Source organism: Bufo gargarizans, chromosome 6, assembly GCF_014858855.1.
Source record: "Bufo gargarizans isolate SCDJY-AF-19 chromosome 6, ASM1485885v1, whole genome shotgun sequence".
NCBI classification, from domain to species: domain Eukaryota; kingdom Metazoa; phylum Chordata; class Amphibia; order Anura; family Bufonidae; genus Bufo; species Bufo gargarizans.
The window spans coordinates 63,313,947-63,335,210 of record NC_058085.1 but is presented as its reverse complement, the minus strand read 5'-3'; the positions used below and the strand labels follow the sequence as shown (position 1 = coordinate 63,335,210).

At 52.0% G+C, this 21,264-nt stretch overlaps 1 protein-coding gene across 2 annotated transcripts in view; it reads left to right on the top strand.

Annotated features, from left to right (window-relative positions):
* Positions 1–21,264, top strand: part of TMEM94 (transmembrane protein 94) — a 114,042-nt gene that overhangs the window by 58,231 nt on the left and 34,547 nt on the right. The window contains exons 10-20 of one of the 2 annotated variants that reach the window (XM_044300009.1): positions 5,147–5,263; positions 5,675–5,731; positions 5,882–5,986; positions 8,694–8,858; positions 8,977–9,156; positions 9,865–10,159; positions 10,491–10,664; positions 10,792–10,894; positions 14,061–14,278; positions 14,472–14,644; positions 20,928–21,066. In XM_044300009.1, coding sequence (XP_044155944.1) covers positions 5,147–5,263; positions 5,675–5,731; positions 5,882–5,986; positions 8,694–8,858; positions 8,977–9,156; positions 9,865–10,159; positions 10,491–10,664; positions 10,792–10,894; positions 14,061–14,278; positions 14,472–14,644; positions 20,928–21,066 — 1,726 coding nt within the window. Of the gene's footprint in view, positions 1–5,146; positions 5,264–5,674; positions 5,732–5,881; positions 5,987–8,693; positions 8,859–8,976; positions 9,157–9,864; positions 10,160–10,490; positions 10,665–10,791; positions 10,895–14,060; positions 14,279–14,468; positions 14,645–20,927; positions 21,067–21,264 lie in introns of both variants that reach the window. The other variant, XM_044300008.1, reaches the window with a different exon arrangement.

Genomic DNA, 21,264 nt, shown 5'->3' with positions numbered 1-21,264 from the left:
CTGCTCCCTGCTCCCCCCCTCCCCCTCCTGGCCCCATAGGACATGCAGCTGCTGTCCCCCTTTATCTTTTGATGTCCCGCCGGTATATGATACTACGCGGGCACCCGATCTCGGGGTCCCCCCATCTCCTTACCGGAGCGTTGCTCAGGGCCTGGGGCCCGCTCCTGACAGACCTCGCCTCCGGCCGGCATGGACATTCCGGTGCGGCCGGGCGCCGCAATGACCTGCTGGGCCGCCATCGGGCCTGCGGGGCCGCAATTCCGGCACTCCATTTGGGCCCGACTCTTCCGGCCTGCGGGGTGGGCTCCCGCGGCCGGTTTAATGCGCCGCTCCGCCTCAGTCCCGGCGGTATATAATACTATGCGGCCCCGGTCGGCCGGGCGCCGCACAAATTTAGGCCCCGGCTTTACGGCCTACTAGGCCGCGAAAGTCTGGCCTTTGTTGGAGGGGGCGGGTACTTCTCCAGGCGCGAATTCTTCCCGCCTGGGGCTTCCTCCGCCCCCAGTGGATCGCAGCGCCGGCCCCCAGGCCGGCTCCCTGTTAACCCTTTGGGTGCAGGCCGGCTCCCAATGGGCCTGTATGGTTGGCCACCCCTTTTTTCTCTTGCATCAAGAGAATCTGTGCCCTATATGGTGGTTCCCCTTTAGCCTCAGAGAGGCTGTTTTAAAAAAAAAAAAAAAAAAATATGAAATAATAATGAATAAACAGATGTCTAACAGATTCTTGTGGGCTGCGCAGGACGCTGCAGCCCCTTCCATAGGCAGCATGGTTTCGCGCTCCCAGCCTGCGTCGCTGCCAGGTGCATTTCCCCTTTTAGGCGGTTTCTTGCCCTCTCCCGGGATGCAGCGCGGGCCAAGTGCATGCGGTCAGTTCTGTAGGCAGCATTCGTCACCCTCTCCAGGTATGGTGCCTGCCATGGGCATGACCCCCCCCCTCCCAGGCGGGATACTGCACTCTCCCTGGCTGCGGGCTGGCCCTGTGTATGACCTTCTTAGGCGCGGTGCTGGCCATGTGCACGACCCCCTTCCATAGGCGGAACGCTGCACTCTCACTGGATTCGCTGCCAGCCGTGTGCGTGACCCCCTTCCATAGGCGGAATACTGCACTCTCACCGGATACGGTGCTGGCCATGTGCACGTCCCCCTTCCATAGGCGGAACGCTGCACTCTCACTGGATTCGCTGCCAGCCGTGTGCGTGACCCCCTTCCATAGGCGGAATACTGCACTCTCACCGGATACGGTGCTGGCCATGTGCACGTCCCCCTTCCATAGGCGGAACGCAGCACTCTCACTGGATTCGCTGCCGGCCGTGTGCGTGACCAACTTCCATAGGCGGAATACTGCACCCTCACCGGATACGGTACTGGCCATGTGCACGTCCCCCTTCCATTGGCGGAACGCAGCACTCTCGCTGGATTCGCGGTCGACCATGTGCGTGACCCCCTTCCATTGGCGGAACGCTATACTCTCACTGGATTTGTTGCCGATCATGTGCATGTCCCCCTTTTATTAGGCGGAAATCTGCACTCTCACCGGATGCGGTACTGGCCAGGTGCACGACACGCTTCCATAGGCGGAACGCTGCACTTTCACTGGATTTGCGGCTGGCCATAGGCATGACACCCTTCCATAGGTGGTATGCTGCACTCTCATTGGATTCGCTGCCGGCCTTGGGCACGCCTCCTTCCCTCAGGCGGCATGCATACACTCCCTCTGTCTGTGGTTGTTCTCTCGCCGGTGCGTTGCTGGCCATGTGCATGAACCCCTTCCATGGCGGGGTGCTTGCACTCTCGCTGGATCCGCTGTCAGCCATGTGCATGGCCCCTCTTCCGTGGGCGGTGTACGCACTCTCACTGGATTCGCATTCGCTGCCGGCCATGGGCATGCCTCCCTTCCTCAGGCGACATACACACATTCTCACTGACTGTGTTTGTCTCTCGCCAGTACGTTGCTGGTTATGTGCATGACTCCCGTACATGGCAGGGTGCTCTCACTCTCCCTGGATGAGATGCTGGCCATGTGCATGACGCCCGCTGCACGTGCAAGCGGGCGTCATGTTTACACATCGCACCAGCGCCGTACATGGGTGGAACGCTTGCACTCCCATTGGATTCGGTGCTGGCCTTGTGTGTGACCACCCCTCATTCCATGGGCGGACCTTTGCACGCTCATGAGATTCACGGCTGTCCTTGTACGTGCTGTGCTGGACTTGTACATGTCCCCTTCATTGGCGGAGTGGTTGCACTCTCACAAAGTTCGGTGTTGGGGGAATTATTGCACGCTCTCTTAATGCTAGGATAACCCTGTGCATGTCCCCCTTTCACTAGGTGGACCTCCTGCGCTCCTGCAGGATTGTATGGTATGTCCTATGTCTCTGGAGTAGGTACGGCCTTAGGCGTCACCCCCTTTTGGGGTGGGCCTTTGCACTCTTGCCGACTGCAGTTTGCCAGGTACATTTCCCCTCTTTTGGGGCGGACTGCTTACGTTCCATCGCGTGCCATGCTAGGCTTATGCATAACTCCCTTTCAGGTTGCACTTTGCACTTCCATAGATGCTGGGGCACTCTGTGGCTGGCCCTCTTCTCTGAGTGTCTTTTTTGCAGGGAGCGGCCGTTCTTGTGCGTTGTTTGGGCCGTTTCTGCCTTCTCCTCCTGTAGGTGGGTTGGCCTTCTCACTGCTTACGGGGCTGCTCGTACGTATGCTTCCCCTCCTTCCTGCGACATCCCTTTGTTCTCTTGGGTTACTTGCCGCAAGCCTTGCACTCGTCTCTACAGAGATCGTTCTGTCCACCTGACCCGGAGGGCTCTGTGCTCTCTACTGCACCGAGCTGGGTGGTACTCATTCATTTCGTTGGCCCTTCCTCCCGGGAAGTGTTCGTGGTTCCTAGATGCGTGCTGTTGTCTGCAGCGCCCCTCGGATTCTTCGTTGGCTCTGGCGGGACTGTGGTTCCTTCGCCTATTACCATTTCCTCCTCTTCGGATGCAGTGTGGTATGAGTCCTTCCTCTTGGCGCCCTCTACGCTTCGGTCTGATCTGCTACCAGGTTCGGGCCACTCTTCTCGGGTAGATCACCCAACTTCTCTTGGATGCTCTATTACCCAGGTCCGGAGGACTTCCACCTTGGGTTCTTCAGGGTATTTGCCTTCTGCGAGGCGGTGAACCTGGCGTCTCACAGTGTAGCAGGGTTCTGCTTTTGGGCTGTCCTATGACTTCCCTGCTGCCCACTCCTCCTTTCGGTTGGGGGGTGTGATGCCGGCCTCTGTCTCGACTACCTTGTCTCGCCGGCTCTGTTTGGCTCCCCGTTCGGTACAGATCACGCCGATGTGGCTTCTGCCCGGCCAGGCTTCAGAGGCTGTTCCTTCACTGTCCTCCCCTCTGGGGGGAGCATGGTTGTTCATGTGGATGGTTCCGGTGTTCCTTTGGTCTCGTACTGTCTCCCTTGTTCACACTGGCTGTATTTGCTGTGTGCCTCTTGCTGGGTCTACCGCGTTCTGTCCTCCCGCTGGGTGCAGATTGCGTTTTCCATTCTAGGCTATGGTCCTGCTGTAGACTTACCTTCTTGGTAACTTGGGGGGACTGCCCTTCGGTCCAGATTGTCCTGTCTTGTCCTGGCATCTGGCGGATGCTGGGCGGACCCTTCGGTTCCCTTCCGTCTGTCCTTCTGCTCCCCCACTCCGGGTGGATACGGGACAACGTTGCTCGGAGGCCGACGGGACCAGTTTTTGCCGACCCTTCTGCCCGTGTTACTGGTCTGCGCCTGGTCACATTGGGTTTTTATCCGCTTGCCCAGGTGACTCCAGCGGGCTCGCTACTGTTCGCTCCTGGCTGTGTTTCGTCCAGGATCTGTCGTTGGACTTAGGGTTTTTTTGTCTGGGTGTCGGTGGGTAGCTGGGCATTCCCCACTCTGCCCTTCTCCCCCCCATGGTTCTGTCTTTCTCCAGTCCGGCCTGGACCTGGGACTGGGACTCCTTTGCTTGAAGTGTCAAGTGTCGGCGCTGTCCTTCCTCTTCCAGCGTTCCCCGGCCCTCGGGGCATGTCCAGACCTTCTTCCTCGGAGTGGCTCTTTGGTTCCTCTGTACTGTACTCTCGGCGCTCCAATCTTGTCCTTGGAGCCGTTACAGGAGTTCTCTCTACCCCTTCTGTCCTGTACGGTTGTGTTCCGTATCAGTCGTGTCTCTGACGGGTGCCGGAATGGCCCCTTTTTTTGTTACGAGCTTTGTCTTTTCCAGGACAGGGCTGTTCTGCATCCCGTTTCTTCCTTCCTTCCTTCCTTCTGAAGGTGGTGTTTGCCTTTCGCTTCAACACCTCACCTATTTGGACGTTGTTTGGGCCTTGCCGTTTTTACTTGGGGATCTCCGACTCTTGCAGTCGTTCGGCCTCTTGGGTTTCCAGGAGGGCTGTGCATAGGGTTGACAGACTCCAGGGTGGTTTTCCTCCGCTTGATCAGATTGGCTATTGCTGAGGTTACCGCACCAAGGGCAGGATTCTGTCTTTGGTGTCACCGTTCCTTTCACCAGAGCGGTCGGTGCCTCCTGGGCCGGAGGCATTGGGCTTCGGCCGTGCATTTGGGCACGGCGGCCACAGGTCTGCCTTGCACGCCTTACTGAGTTCTACAGGGTGCATACTCTGACTTTGGCAGATGCTGCCTTACCCCGCCTGGGTTTACAGGCGGCGGTTCATTGATGCCTTTCGGGTGCTTCACCTTGGTGCTGTGGTCCCTCCCCCTTTTGGACTGCTTTTGAACGTCCCAAGGTCTTCTGTGTCCCCCAAGGAAACTGGGCGAGAAAACGAGATTTTTGTATAACTTACCAGTAAAATCTCTTTCTCGCTCTTTCCTTGGGGGACACAGCACCCACCCATTCATTGTTTTTTCTCTGTACGTTTTCCAAGTTTTTGTTACCCGTTGGGTAGTTGGCTTGTTGGTTCCTTGTTGGACTTTGCCTTTTCTCACTGCTTGGACACGCAACTGGCAGTCTCTCTCTCCAGGCTGAGGGTATAGCTGTGGAGGAGGGGCTTAACAGTTTTCACTTAGTGTCACGCCTCCTAGGGAGATGAGCTATACCCAAGGTCTTCTGTGTCCCCCAAGGAAAGAGCGAGAAAGAGATTTTACTGGTAAGTTATACAAAAATCTCGTTTTTTGGCGTCTAGGTGAATGCTGTGCTGCCAGTTCTTCCGCTTCTCTTCCCTGTTATGTGGATTTTGGTGACGGCGCTATGTGAAGCGCGCGTGCTAGCCCAAATGAGCAGAAGGTACCCTACCTCCCTGGTGAGTGACCTTTAAATAAACCTTTGCCATAAAGTTAGATGCTATAGTTTAAAGTGCTATTATTTAAGACGTATCCCCTGTCCACAGGATAGAGGTTGTGTCTGATTGGTGGATGTCCTTGCCGATCACGAGAACGGAGCGGTGACATGCGTACACACTGCCACGCCATTCGGCTCTGTGCGGCTGTTGCAGATAGCTGAGCGCATGCACTTAGCTGTCTCCAACAGTCCTATAGAGTTCAGTGGAGTGGCGGGCGGGGTTCTCGTGATCTGTAGGACCCCCGCTGATCAGACACTTATCCCCTATCCTTCCTGTTGTATGCTCTGCGTGCTATACGTTTTTGGTTGTATTTTTTTTAATTTCCACTTACATTTTTTGTCTTTGTTCTTTTTTTTTTTTTTCCTCCTCCAGATAGCTAAGTTCTCGGAGGATACCCTCAGTAGTTATACAGAGGTTGTATCAACACAGGTCTGTATTTAGAAGAGGAGCTTATTCATAGATCCTCCCAGTCACAGATTGCCTGATTCACTTTGCTGTACTTTAAATTTTCCTATTTATAAAAAAAATAAAAATTTATAAAAATAAAAAAAACACTGAAATTGTAATTTTTTTTCCTAGGAAATGCTGCGTTCTGTGTGGTCTCACTTCCTGCGTGTCGTTAGGGGGAACTGCGAGACCCTGGCTTGTACTTCTAGTTTGTTGCACGGTCTGGGATCTGTCACGGTGAGTAAAGTTTCCAGGTTACTGTGGGATCTGTTAGTGTGGTGCAAGTTTGGCCTGATGCACACCACCGTTGTTTGGGTCCGCATCCGAGCCGCAGTTTTTGCGGCTCGGGTGCGAACCCATTCACTTCAATGGGGCCGCAAAAGATGCGGACAGCACTCCGTGTGCTGTCCGCATCCATTGCTCTGTTCCGTGGCCCCGCTAAAAAAAATAGAACATGTCCTATTCTTGTCCGTTTTGCAGACAAGGATAGGCATTTCTACAATGGGCCGCCCGTTCCGTTCTGCAAATTGCGGATTGCAAAAAATAGAACGGTCGTTTGCTTGAGGCCTTTCTTTGTAGAAACAGGGAATGGATGAGAGCGGCGCTTTTATCACTTCACTATATGAGTCCACAGCCATCTAGAAGAACATCCAAAACAGGTGCAGGTCAGTAAATTTAGGCCATGTGCCTTCCACCCCAGTAATGTTTCGCTTCCACTGAAGCCTTTCTCAGGCCTGAAAAAGGGTTGTGGTAGCTAAAATGTTACTCGTGGTTTAAAGGGGTTGTCCAGGCATAGTCTCTCAACTGATCTGTCATCAGCTGTGGAAAGACGCAGCTGTCCATCCCAAGTGGCAGTGTAGATATTTTCTCTGAATTTCACCCCTAAACATTAAAGATGTGAAAATCGGCAACAAATCTGCAATATAATTGACATAATTGCTGATTTGACAATCCACAGCGTGCTTGAATTTCCATGCAGATTATTTTCTGCTATATGCGAATGGGGTTTTCAAAATCCCCTCCCTTTGTATTGTTCTGTATCTTGCTACAAATTTAGGCCTCTTTCACATTACCATTTTTTTTTTTTTCCGTTTACAGGTCGTTTTTTGCGTTCTGTATACGGAACGCTTCATTTCAATGGTTCTGCAAAAAAAAAAAAAAAGTATCTGTATGCATTCCGTTTCCGTTTCTCCGTTCCGTTGAAAGATAGAACATGTCTTATTATTGCCCACAAATCACTTTCCGTGGCTCCATTTCAGTTAATGGGTCCTCAAAAAAAACGGAACACATACGGAAATGCATCCGTATGTCTTCCGTATCCGTTCAGTTTTTGCGGAACCATCTATTGAAAATTTTATGCCCAGCCCAATTTTTTCTATGTAATTACTGTATAATGCCATACAGAAACACGGAACTGAAAAAACGGAAAGGAAACGCAATGGAAACAAAAAAATGGAACAACGGATCTGTGACAAACGGACCGCAAAACACTGAAAAAGCCATACGGTCGTGTGAAAGAGGCCTTAGGGTCCATTCACATGTCCACAAATGGGTCCGCATCTGTTCCGCAATATCTGGCCTTCACTTCAGGCGAAGTGAATCACATTATCTTGTGACAATGGCACCTCTTGGGGGGGGGGGTCAAGATATCTAAAGTCTGTAATACACAGGCTGATCGAGCAAGTGATTGTCGTGAGGGAAGTGTTCCCTTCTGGCCATCGCTTGCTAGCTAGCAGAGGAGACTGCTGCTATTACATGCAGCGATCTCCTCCATAGTGTAGGGAGGAGCGATAGCTATGCCATCGCTCGTCCCCATACTGTCTAGTGGCTTGCCGACGGCAGATCGCTATTAGACAGCGCGATCTGCCGTCGGCAAGCGCTGGTTTTTAAGCATGCCTAAAATCTGAATTGCTCGATGAACCAGCATTTGCTAGTTCATCGGGCAGTCGCGGCAGTATTACACTTCAAGATGACCGATAGCGTTAAGGTGAATGCTTGTTAGCGATTATTGGCCAGTGTAATACAGGCTTTAGGGTACTACCGCTATGCGGTCAGATTTCTCTGTGCAGATTTAGAAGCCAAATTCAAAATTTTTATAATTTCTCTCTTTATGATCCATGCCTGATTTTGGCTTTCAAAAATTCATGCCGAAGCCTGACCGCATGGCCGTACCCTTAGGCTTCAAGTGAGCAGTCCTTGAAGCAGGAGAATGGGCAAGTGACAAGGACCAGATTTTTAATGGGTCCAAGCAGGCAAACCAGTGGAGGCAGTGTGGTGTTCTGGGCCATGTGGTCGTGGCCTTCATCTGAATGTGACATGTACCACCTACCTATGCAGTGTACAGACCAAGTGCATGGGAGCAGTATTCCCACATGGCAGTGTCCTCTTTCAGCAGGATAATTGTTTAGAAATAGTTTGAGGGACATGACAACGGTTCAAGGTGATGACTTGTCCTCCACATTCCCCAGATCTCAATACAATTGATCATCTGTGGGATGTGCTGGAAAAACAAACCCGATCTATGGAGACTGCACCTCACAACTTACAGAATCTGCTGCCAGATCCTAAAGGACTCCTTCAGAGGTCTTGTGGAGTCAAAACAGCTTTGGTGGCACGAGGGGGACCTACATGCTATTAGGCAGGTGGTTTTAGAGCAGCTGTCTCTGTCTGAGAAGATCGCTCATTTAGTATTTAAAGTGAGTCAGACAGCCAGCCGCCTTCAAGCACATGACTGGTATTGAGACCAACGCGGGAGTGGAAGCAGGACCAGCCTTGATTGGACCTTAGGCTTACAACAGATGGAAATGCAGATAGTTACGAACCGAGGAGTTTGCATATCCTTTCCCTCTTGTCCCTGTTTTGATGTATTCTAATTGATGTGGTTGTAGAAACAGAGATGTTTAGCTCACTAATGCATATTGTGCTTTTTGTTTTGTGTTTAAAGGTTATTTGTTGTGTGGATAAGCAAGGAGTCCTTTCCTGGCCGAATCCCAGCCCAGAGACTGTTCTATTTTTTAGCGGAAGGGTAGATCAGGCCACTGAACGACATGACGATCTCACTGATCAAATATCCCTCCGTTCCTTCTGCCAGACGGATGTGGAGGATGAGGTGGGGCTCGTTTTTGTTGTGTGTGTTTTTTTTTTTTTCTCTCTTTTTTATATACCAGTTTCATTCTCCTGAAGCTGGTCTTTTTCTAATATGGCTTTCCTATCTGTTGCCTCCGCAGCCTCAAGAGATGGTAGCACTGTTGGCGGAGACCACTAACCTACAGCTGGTGAATGAGCAGGATAGCATGGATCGTCAGAATGACGTCACTAGACCTTCTGATACACAAAGGAAGCATCCTAGTCGGACTAAACATGCATCCGGGTCAAATGTCAGCTTCAGCCAAGACACTGCTGGCCAGGTATAGCTATTTTCTACTGTATGAGGGTGTATGTATGACCCACCATTTATAATGTTGTAATGACACATCAAATGTTTTTTTGAAAGTATGGGAACGCTTCAAAAGAGTTTTCTGAGATATTTTAACTGGTGAGCTATCCTGTGGTCCGGTCAGCTCTTTGAGATGGCATCGGCACTCACCGTAGCACCACAGCCTTCTCTCAGTTCACCAAGCACAGCGCCGTCCATTTGATAGTGGCTGTGCTTGGTATCGCAGCTCAGCCCGATTCACTTCAATGGGGCTGGGCTGCACCTAGGCCACGTGACCGATGAACGTGACGTCACATGGCTTAGACAAAGCTGGAATAAGGCCACTGCGATTGCCGATGCCTTTTCAAATATCTGATCAGCAGGGGTCCCAAGTGTCGGACCTCCACCGATCAGATACTGATGACCTAGCCTCTTGCTGTAGTTTCTCTACACAGCAGGTGGCTGGAGCGCCGCTGTGCAGGGAGAACCCAGCGCTACTCTGTTGTTGTGCCCCCTACCTTCTTTGGTGCAGGTCTGATTCCCTCTGATACTATTGTAAAGTGGAGGCATATCCTAGCAAAATGCCATCCCTTTAAGAGATGGGACTACCCCTTTAACGTTGTTAATCCTCCGACTCTTTGGTTAACATCATTTTATGGATTTATCTTTTTATTTTCTGTACCTTTTTTTTTTTTTACAGTTGAGCAGCGAAGTGGACGATTATGTTTGCGACTGTCACTTAGAAATGCTCCGGCTGTCCCAAGATCAACAGAACCCTCAGAGCATCCAGTTTGATGAATCCAACTGGCAGCTCCATCTGAGCTCCTTAAAACCTCTAGGGCTTAATGTGTTACTGAACCTCTGTAATCCGGGAGTGACCACCACCCTTTGCCGCTTCTCTGATCATTTGCGCCATATTGCTCTTCAAGAAACCCACAGCTCTGTACTTCCTGGACACATTCCTTGGGGACTTTGTGACTTTTCAAGGCTTATAGGTACTACTTCTGGATCATTTAGGATATCGGGCAGTGTGCGTTCCGCATTTTGTGGACCGCACATTGCCGACACTATGGTAGAAAATGCCTATTTTTGTCCGCAATTGCGGACAAGAATAGGACATGCTCTATATATTTTTTGCGGGGCCGTGTTACGGAACTACCGACGCGGACAGCACACGGTGTGCTGTACACATCTTTTGCGGCCCCATTGAAATGAATCGGTCCACGCCGTTCTGCAATTTTGCGGACCCATTCCTACGGTCATGTGAATGAGTCCTTCCTCTCATGCTCTTCCCTTGTTAACTACCACTCTCATTTTCATGTTTAGGTTTCACCCCAGGAGCCAAGGACCTATTCAAATTGCAAAATCATGTTGCTCTCTATCACTTTCCAAGCGAGGAGCCTGTGAAGGAGGCTTTGCTTTCTAAGCTTCCGGCTGGTGCCAAACGGACACCAGCCCTCAGTCAGATGGTCTGCCTGTTTGTCAGAGATGTTACTACCAGTATGTACCCTTCACTTCTCTTCCCTCTGTATCTGTCCTGTCCTGTGAATGCTTGTTATCTGTACCTCATTATATCGGTGTAATATTCATGCATACCGCCTTACTGTCTTCTCCCTGTAACTCTCAGACACAGAGCAGATGCTGTCCCATGGAACAGCTGACATTATCCTTGAGGCCTGTACAGATTTCTGGGACGGAGCTGATATTTACCCCCTCTCTGGGTCTGACAGGTACAGTACATAACACTATCCTCTTCCCAGGAGTCTCATGCAATAAAAATAGTTTAATGGTGAGCAAAGTTAAATCCGTCATATATGGGCTAAGGATCGGACCTGTTGGAAATGAGCATTCATAGAAACCCTCGTTCCTGATAATCATTTAAAGGTGCCCAAGGGATGTCCTGCCAACAATGTGCAAAGTTAATGAGGGACTAACGATAATAATTAGTATCATTTCACTTTGCATCAGGCCCTGTGTAAGGCAAGTGCAAATAGACTTGTAGATCATCGTTCAAAGCTTGTTATTGGCTCGGCACCAGCCTGTGTAAGAGGACCCTTGGTTTTCCCGTTTAGGACCTGTGAGCATCTGTGACATACCTCTGGTATTCTTCCTGAAAATGTATGAATAAACTCCGCATCCATTCCTGCCCCATTGAGAATGAATGGGTCCACACCCGTTCCCGATATTGCGGAACGGATGCGGACCTATTTTCGGATGTGTGAATGGACCCTAAGCGTGAGACTAGGGGGTCAAGGCCAGAACATCGTCCCACTGCTCCTGGGAAGTTTCACCCACGTCTTGCCCCCACTTTCTCTTAACAGGTAGGGGGTCCGATATAGTACTTTTCTGAAATAGCATAGATATGAGTCCCCTAGCGGTACTACCACCTAATAACTATTTCACTACAGGAGGGGAGATGGACTGTTGCAAGCCATCCTTAAATTGCTTCTGAAAAGCATGTCTTAATTGTAGATATTGGAAAAATGTGGTTCTAGGTAGTCCAAATTCCTCCTGTAGCTGCGTAAAAGATTTCATTACCCCCTGTGATTGAACTTGACATAGAAATAAAATACCTTTGTCTTCCCAAGGGGAAAAGCCCTCCAATCTGAACGGTTCCGGTAGTTGAGGATTACGCCATAATGGCGTGCTGTCGTTAAACCCACCAGGCCTATTAATTACTTACATTTCGACCAGACCTTTGTTATTAATGTGATTGTAGGGCAGGTCCCAGCTCAAGACTGCGGTCTTCCTAGTTCCGCCAATGCGATAGGTGTTTTCTGTTTCATGATTACGGAGGCAATTCTGTCAGAGGGGCCCAGCTGTACCTGTCGTCCCCATCCTCTAAAGTGTTGTAGCTGTGCGGCCATGAAGTATAGCCATGGGTTTGGGATGGAAAGGCCACCTTCCTCTTTACCTTTTTGAAGCGTTTCTATGCGGATTCTGGGTTGTTGTTTTTTCCATATCAAGGAACGAAAGATACTCTGTATCTTGTAAAATATTCACTTGGGGGAACCATATAGGGGAATTAATCACATAGAGCAGGCATGCTCAACCTGCGGCCCTCCAGCTGTTGTAAAACTACAACTCCCACAATGCCCTGCTGTAGACTGATGGCTGTAGGCTGTTCGGGCATGCTGTGAGTTGTAGTTTTGCAACAGCTGGAGGGCCGCCGGTTGAGCATGCCTGACCTAGAGCAATTGGGGCATCAATAACATTTTGCTTAAAGGGGTTCTGCAGTTTGTTTAAACTGATGATCTCTCCTCTGGATAGATCATCAGCATCTGATTGGCGGGAGTTCGATACCCGGACCCCTGCCGATCAGCAGTTTGAGAAGGCAGCGGCACTCCAGGAGCGCTGCCGCCTTCTCACTGTTTACTGCAGGCACAGTGACGTCACGATTAGTATCAACTGGCCTGGGAGCGGCTAAGCTCCATTCAAGTGAACAGATCTTAGCCGCGCCCAGGCCAGTGTGGATAAGTCACTGGGCCTGCAGTAAACAGTGAGAAGGACGCGGCGCTCCTGGAGCGCCGCTGCCTTCTCAAACACAGGATAGATACTACGGTCAATGACAGAGGTAGTTTGCACCAGTTATTAGTTTTCTCAATAAATTTAGAAATTAGGGGGTCTACATTCCTTTTGACATATTCTGTTGGCTTCGATGTTATCATAACTCCTAAATATTTAAAGCTACTGGTCATCTGTAATTGGGTATTAGTAAGATGGAACTGTGGCGAGGGAGGATCAAGTGGGAGAATCGCGGATTTAAACCTGAATATTTCCCAAACTCAGTGATATCTCTCATAATAGGAGTAATGGAGCGTTGCAGATCTCCCACATAGAGGAGCAGATGCATATAAAGAGACTCTCTCTTCCTGGGAACCCAGTGGGAAACCTTTCCACTCAGGGGAAGTGCGCAATAGACAAGGGCTCAATAGCCACCGCAAACAGGGGGGACAAGGGGCAGCCCTGCCTTGTTCGTCTATGTAATTAAAATTTGGCATAAAGTATTCCATTTGCTTTGATTTTTGAGTAGTTTGACCCAGGACATAAAACACGGTCCAAATCCCATAGCCTCCATAACTTCCCATAAATACTCCCATTCCACGGTGTCAAAAGCTTTGGCAAAGTCTAAGGATATTACAGCCCGACAGCCATCAGTGTCCATCCATCGACCTCTGAAGATTCAGAAATAATCTTCGAAGGTTGATCGAAGTAAGAATTACCGAATCTTCTGCTCTGAGGCTCACCCGTCTAGTCCTAATGGTTGCTATTCTAGCTGTACCCTCCTGCGAACTAATCACTCTAGCTCATAGACTCCCCGCACTCTCCCCGTCTCAAAATACTTCTGTTTTAAGAAGAATCGTTTATTATCAGCTATTTGTAGCAGATGGTCATTAAGTTTAGCTTGTGCTCCTCTCCATGCGGAGTCGGCGCCCCTACATGGGCAGCTTCACAGTCTTTCACCTCTTGTATAGCCTCGGTGAGTTCCTCGGAAAACCCTTATAATGCTGGCCATGTACATTAGAGTCTATGTCGGCCAATTGTAACGAGTGTCTGTGTGGCATCCTGAATGCTTACGTTACGGGAGATGAGGATCAGGTATGTTGGATTTTAGCTGCCTGTTCCTTTGTTCTCCAGGATAAGCCGCTGAAGAGGAGTCTGACAGTGGTTTTCTTTCTCTCCCAATTTATTGCATGCACAGCCAAGCCGAGCATGCATGTGTACAACAGTACTTGGAGAGAGAAGTGCTGGCAGAATATTCCTTCAGCTGCCAGCTTAGCATGTTCAATGGTCACAGATAAGACTTCTCTATGCCACATGGAGATGTCTTGTCATAATTTCTTTTCTGTGCCGCTTATCTCCGCTTTTTATTTTTTCTCTTCATTCTAACTTCAGGAAGAAGGTGCTGGATTTCTACCAGAGAGCCTGTTTGTCCGGCTACTGCTCTGCTTTTTCTTACAAACCAATGCACTACTCGTTGTCGCCTCAGCTACATGGCAAGTGCATAGAGATGCCTAATGGTCTCGGGCAGAACACGCTTTCAGCCCCATGTGATGTTGGCGGGAGTACTCCTATGAAGCACACTGGCCGACATGACAGCTGGAGCTCAGATGGTGAGTGTCCAGTCACTGACAGCTCTCTGTGTATGCCTTTGAATTTTGGACACTTTGGGCATTTCTTAGTTTTTACCAATTTTTTGCTTTCCATGCTTTTAGATTTCCCATTACCAAAGTCTTGCCTTTCATGTTCAGTTGCTTCCTTTTTTTTTTTATGTTTTCTCCATGGTCTTCTGCTTCAACACAGAAGGTATTGGGGAGGTGACTGAAGATTTTACTCAAGTGATAAGTGGTCAGATCTTCATGGGGATGGTCTCCTCACAGTATCAGGCTCGTCTGGACATTGTCCGTCTCATTGATGGCTTAGTGAACGCTTGCATCCGCTTTGTGTACTTCTCCATGGAGGATGAGCTGAGAAGCAAGGTGAGATGTAATGTTCATTGGTCTGGTACTCAAATACCTTCAGTAGCTGTCGGCCGTACACTCGTTCAGCTGACCGATATTCCTTCCATCACCCCCATACTCCGGCATGTTTGGTTTGGCTAAGCATGCATGTATTCTCAATGGCAAAAGAGGAGAAAGCTGCTGCCAGATGCCTCTGGAGGCTTATCTCTTACCAGAGCAAAAGGAGCAGGTCTTGCCCAATCCCTCTTTCTCGCCCATTTTCCTTGGGTGACACAGACCTTGGGTATAGCTCAGCTCCCTAGGAGGCGTGACACTAAGTAAAACTGTTAAGCCCCTCCTCCATCAGCTATACCCTCAGCCTGGAGATAGAGGCTACCAGTTTTAGCTTAGTGTCCAAGGAGGCAAGACACTCCCTGCTACTGCAGGGCTGTTTTCTCCTTGTTATTTTTACTTTTTCTTCTAATTTTGTTATTTTATTTTTTCCTAGGGATACCAGAGACGCATTAGACCTCTCTGTTTCTCCCGGGGTTGAGCTGCGCCAGTGCCAACTTATCTGCACTGCTGCCTCCCCCACAGAAGCAATAGGAGGATCTGGGCAGCAATGGCTCCCCTACATCCCGCCAGCTAGGGGGTCGCCCGCACGCCAAGCCCCTCTTCCAGCTTCCTGCCACTGCGGTGCCAGTGGCTGAAGGGGCGACCCTGCTGGAAAGGACTGAGGGTGAAGACGTCGGACGGTGAGATGGCTATTCCAGCCCATACCCCGTCCCTATCTGCAGCATCTACCCCTCTGGGTAAGGGGGGCACCCGTGGTCGCTCATTCTGAGCGCGATTATCTGCAGGACAATGCAGCACAGCAGCATCCTCAGCACCCCCACGCCTTTCTCCCCCCCCCCCTCCCCCTCATTCGGGGCTGACTCCATTTTTCTCTTCTCTCTCTCCCCCTTCCCGCCGAGAACGGGGGGCGGGGCTTAGCGGTCCCGGCAGGGGGCGGGGCTTACGCGCGCCCCATTTTGGGGGCGGAGCTACGTTCTCCTTCACAGGAGACATTTCAAGCGCTGGAGGGGGCGGAGCTTGTTCCCCGTGCTTTCTGCTGAGGTTTCCCGCGCTTCCTCACTCCTGACAGGAAGCTGGGACACGGTGGGGGACTCTAACCTCCTGTGTACATCGCTCGGCTTCTGTGGGCGCTCTCTGCTGCTCACTGCTGTTCACTGCTTCTCTGCTGCTGCTGATCTGGGCCATCTCCTGACGTTCTTCTGAGGCACTGGTAGGACAGTTAACCCTCTCCTAACCCTCCTGGTCATAGCTGCTATAACCCTTTGTGGTCTCTATATTAGAGTACAACCACACTTCAGCATGTCAGATCCCACAGGTGCCCCCAAACCCTGGTACCATGCCTGTACCGCCTGTAAGGAACTTTTTCCGCGGGGGCAATCTGAGCCGCATTGCCTTGCATGTCAGGCCCCGGTGCAGGGCCCGCTTCCCGCTGCGCCCCCCGGTGCCTCTGAACCCCCTGACTGGGCTAGGTCTCTGTCTCAGGCGGTGGAAAGCCTTACACACGTAGTGGGCCGTCTCGTGGATAGACCGCCTCTCCCGCAGGCTGCCACAATCCCTGTCGCACCCGCTGGGACTACCGTTTCTGCCGCCCCCACTGGTTCCCTGCCTCCCAGCGAATCTTCCAGGGCCCGGCATACTCAGAAACGTTCAAGGGTTGAGCGCACATCTTCTCCAGATGCTTCGCTCTCTCCGCCATGCGTGCGAGCTCAGTCAAGTCTATCCTCTCAAAGGGATACGCTTTCTGAGGGAGAACTGGCGGATTCGGACGTGGACATGGACTCAGAGCTTCCGTCCAAATTGGCGTCCGCGGTGGGGCATCTTGTCACTAGCATCCGTGATACCTTTCAGCTACACGATGACCCCCCCCAGCTCTGAACAGGCCGGCGTGTCCTTTCTCCGCCCCAAACAGGCCTCCAAGGTTTTTCCCATACACGCTGATTTTTCTTCTGTGGTATCCAAGGCTTGGACTCGGCCTAACGTCCGCTTTATTACACCCAAAAAGCTGGACATTTGTTATCCCTTTCCAGCGGATTCTGTGACCACGTGGACATCCCCGCCTAAGGTTGATCCTCCCGTGGCTCGCCTGTCCAAAAGCACTACTATTCCTGTACAGGACGGATCTTCCCTCCAGTCTGTTGAGGACCGTCGTACGGAATCCCTCTCCAAGGCCATATTTACTGCCTCTGGTTCGGCCCTTAGACCGGTCTTTGCCTCCGCCTGGGTTGGCAAAGCGGTCTCTGAATGGGGTTTGCAACTGGAACGGGAGTTAGGGTCGGACGTCCCTGTTCAGGACCTCCGTTCCTTAGCCCAACTAATTGTTCAGGCCGGAAAATTCGTCTGTGAGGCCTCCCTTGATGCGGGTGCCCTCATTGCCCGTTCCTCTGCCCTGGCAGTTTCTGTCAGGAGGGAACTCTGGCTGAAGGTTTGGGCGGCGGACGCCGCTTCCAAACGCTCTTTGGCCGGCCTACCATTCACGGGTTCCCGCCTGTTCGGAACCCGTCTGGACGAACTTATATCAGAGGCCACGGGTGGGAAGAGTACTCACCTCCCCCAGTCCAGGCCAATGGGCGCCCCCCGTGGTCGCGCTGGTTCGTCCCATTTTCGGTCCTTTCGCAAGCCCACCGGGTCTAGACCCGCGGCCAGTTCTTCTTCCTCTGGCCCAGCCCAGGATAGACGCAAGAAGCCGTTTTTTTCGGACGCAACCTACCTGGCGCAAGTCCCAGCCTGCACGGGCTCCCACAGGCCAGCAGCCCTCTGCCTGAAGGTGCGCCCCCACCCACCCGGGTGGGGGGCCGCCTTCTCCTATTCAGGAACGTATGGCGGGCCCACATCTCAGACGCATGGGCGCTCGAGATTGTATCTTGCGGATACAAAATCGAATTTGCGTCCATTCCGCCAGACCGTTTCTTCCGATCCCGTCCTCCGCGAGATCCCGTACGAGTGGCCGCCTTCTTCGCGGCCATTCACTCTCTAATGGACAAGGGTGTCGTCGCCCCCGTGCCTCCGACGGAAAGGTTCAGGGGGTTCTACTCGAACCTCTTTGTGGTTCCCAAGAAGGAAGGCTCAGTGCGTCCGATCTTGGACCTAAAACGCCTGAACCGTTTTCTCCGACTGCAGAGATTCCGGATGGAGTCTCTCAGGTCCGCAGTGGCCTCCCTGGAAAGAGGGGATTTCATGGCCTCAATCGACATTCAGGATGCATACCTCCACGTTCCGGTTGCTCCATGTCATCACCGCTTCCTGCGCTTCGCGGTGGGGGACGATCACTTCCAATTCGTCGCCCTTCCCTTTGGTCTGGCGACGGCTCCTCGAGTGTTCACCAAGGTCCTGGCCCCTGTCTTGGCCCTTCTACATTCAAGAAGTGTTTTTCTTCTCCCATACTTGGACGACATCCTGGTCAAGGCACCCTCCTTCTCTCAGACATCCCGCAGTGTGGAACTCACTCTGGAGACCCTGACGCGGTTCGGTTGGATTATCAACCACCCCAAATCTTCCCTTACCCCCTCCAGACGGCTGATCTTCCTGGGGATGCTCCTGGATACAGAGTTGGCGGAGGTCCGCCTTCCGTCGGACAAGCGTCTGGCCCTTCGCGGGTCGGTTCGCAGTCTCCTCCGTCATCACCGCCCTTCCCTCAGATCCAGCATGCGGTTGTTGGGAAAGATGGTTGCCTGTTTCGAAGCGGTGCCGTTCGCACAATTCCGATCCCGCACCTTTCAGAGGGCAATTCTGTCGGCCTGGGACAAATCACCGAGGAGTCTGGACAGGACCTTTCTTCTGCCTCCCCTGGCTCGGGCTTCCCTCGGCTGGTGGTTGCATATCCCTCTAAGGGGGAAGTCCTTCCGTCCACTGAACTGGCTGGTGATTACCACAGATGCCAGCTTACGGGGGTGGGGGGGGGGTTTTCCCTCCCCGGTCCGTCCAGGGCGTTTGGTCTCTATCTGAGTCCAGACTTCCAATCAATATTCTGGAACTGAGGGCGATTCTTCTGTCCCTCAGACACTGGACCCATCTGCTGAGGGGCCACCCTGTTCGGATCCAATCGGACAATGCCACGGCTGTGGCATACATAAACCATCAGGGAGGCACTCGCAGCGATGCAAGAGGTGACCCTCATTCTCCTCTGGGCGGAGACGCACGTGCCGGCCTTATCTGCGATTTACATCCCGGGGGTGGACAACTGGGCGGCGGATTTCCTCAGCCGGTCCACCATCGACCCGGGAGAATGGTCCCTGCACCCAGAGGTGTTCGAAGCCCTTTGTCTTCGCTGGGGTCGCCCCGACGTGGACCTCATGGCCTCCAAATTCAACCACAAGGTCCCCCTATACCTGGCCAGGGCACGGGACCCGAAGGCATACGGCGCCGACGCGCTCGTCCTTCCGTGGCGCGAATTCTCCCTTCTGTACGTCTTTCCTCCTTTTCCCCTCCTGCCACGGGTTCTTCGGAGGATCGCGGCAGAGGGCGTCCCCGCGATTCTAATCGCCCCGGATTGGCCCCGCCGGTCTTGGTACGCCGACCTAATGTTGCTGTTGGCAGACGCACCGTGGCCACTGCCCTCCAGGGAAGACCTTCTCTCTCAGGGACCGATCTTCCACGAGCATTTAGGCTCGCTACGTTTGACGGCGTGGCTATTGAGACCGCCGTCTTAACGCGACGGGGTTTCTCCGCGGACGTAGTCCGCACCATGATCCGGGCTCGTAAGCCCGTATCCTCTAGGATCTACTATCGGGTTTGGAGGTCCTATCTGGGGTTCTGTGAGTCCCGGAGCATCCCACCTCTCCGGTTTTCTCTTCCCACAATCCTGTCCTTCCTCCAGTCGGGTCTGGACCTGGGGCTGTGCCTCAGTTCTCTGAAGGGTCAGATTTCGGCGCTGTCTATTCTTCTCCAGCGTCCCCTGGCCCCTCTAGGGCCAATTAAGACCTTTTTACAAGGGGTGGCTCACTCTGTTCCGCCGTACCGCCCTCCAGTTCCTTCTGGGACCTGAATGTGGTGCTCTCGGCGCTCCAATCAGCCCCCTTCGAGCCTTTACGGGAGGTCTCCCTTCGCCTTCTGTCCTGCAAGGTCATCTTTCTTGTGGCCGTCACGTCTCTCCGACGGGTGTCGGAGTTAGCGGCTCTTTCTTGCTCCGAACCTTTCCTGATCTTCCACCAGGATAAGGTTGTGCTTCGGCCTGTCCCGACTTTCCTGCCAAAGGTGGTCTCCGCCTTTCACATCAATGAAGACATCGTCCTTCCGTCGCTCTGTCCCTCTCCTTCCCACCCCAGAGAACGGGAACTGCACCGTCTGGATGTGGTCAGGGCGTTGAGGATTTACTTGGAGGTCACCGGGTCCTTTCGGCGCACGGACTCCCTGTTTGTGGTTCCGGAGGGTTCGCGCAAAGGGTTGGCGGTCTCCAAGGTGGCTATTGCCCGTTTCATTAAACTGGCGGTGTCTGAGGCTTATCGAGCCAAGGGCAGACCTCCGCCTTTCGGCGTCACTGCTCATTCCACCAGAGCAGTCGGAGCTTCCTGGGCGCAGAGGCATCGGGCCTCGGCTGAACAGTTGTGCAAAGCAGCCACTTGGTCCTCTCTGCACACTTTCACAAAGTTCTATAGGGTGCATACGCATGCATCAGCGGATGCTGCTTTGGGCCGCCTGGTTTTGCAGGCAGCGGTTTCCTGATGCTCTGGTGGTGTTCCGCCTTGGGTTTGTGGTCCCTCCCTTCTTGGACTGCTCTTGAACGTCCCAAGGTCTGTGTCACCCAAGGAAAATGGGCGAGAAAAGGAGATTTTTGTATAACTTACCAGTTAAATCTCTTTCTCGCTCTTCCTTGGGGGACACAGCACCCTCCCTTCTGTGTTTGGTTACAGGGTTATGGTCTGGCGCCCCGTTGGGTTGCTGGCTGGTTGTTTCCGTTATTGGTTGTTATCCTTTCACTACTTGGACACGCAACTGGTAGCCTCTATCTCCAGGCTGAGGGTATAGCTGATGGAGGAGGGGCTTAACAGTTTTACTTAGTGTCACGCCTCCTAGGGAGCTGAGCTATACCCAAGGTCTGTGTCCCCCAAGGAAGAGCGAGAAAGAGATTTAACTGGTAAGTTATACAAAAATCTCCTTTTCTCCTGACATCAGCTGTCAGGGTAGAGTTGAATGGCCCCTCCTATACAGATTACATAGTCAGCCGGCCCCACTGAAATTAGTGGGTTCGGCAGACGATAATCTGGGGGCCTTGATCCCATATACTGGTAACCAATCATTTTCCCTTTCTCAGGTGTTTGCTGAGAAAATGGGTCTTGAGACTGGATGGAACTGCCACATTTCTCTAACACCGAATGGCGATGGGCCAGGGTCTGAGGTTCCCCCATCCAGCCCCAGTCATGCTGGTTCTCTACGAGATGATCTCCACCAGGGTGAGAAACCAATCAAGTATTTTTATATTGTGATTTCCGTGCAGTGCTTCAGGCTTTTTATCTTTTATAATAACTGTGTTCTGTATCTAATACAATGAAGACAATATATCTCTGTTCAAACATATGACAATTTTATTGATTGTTTTTTATTGTTTTATCAAAACCATTTAACAATGTTAAAATAAAAAAAATTATATA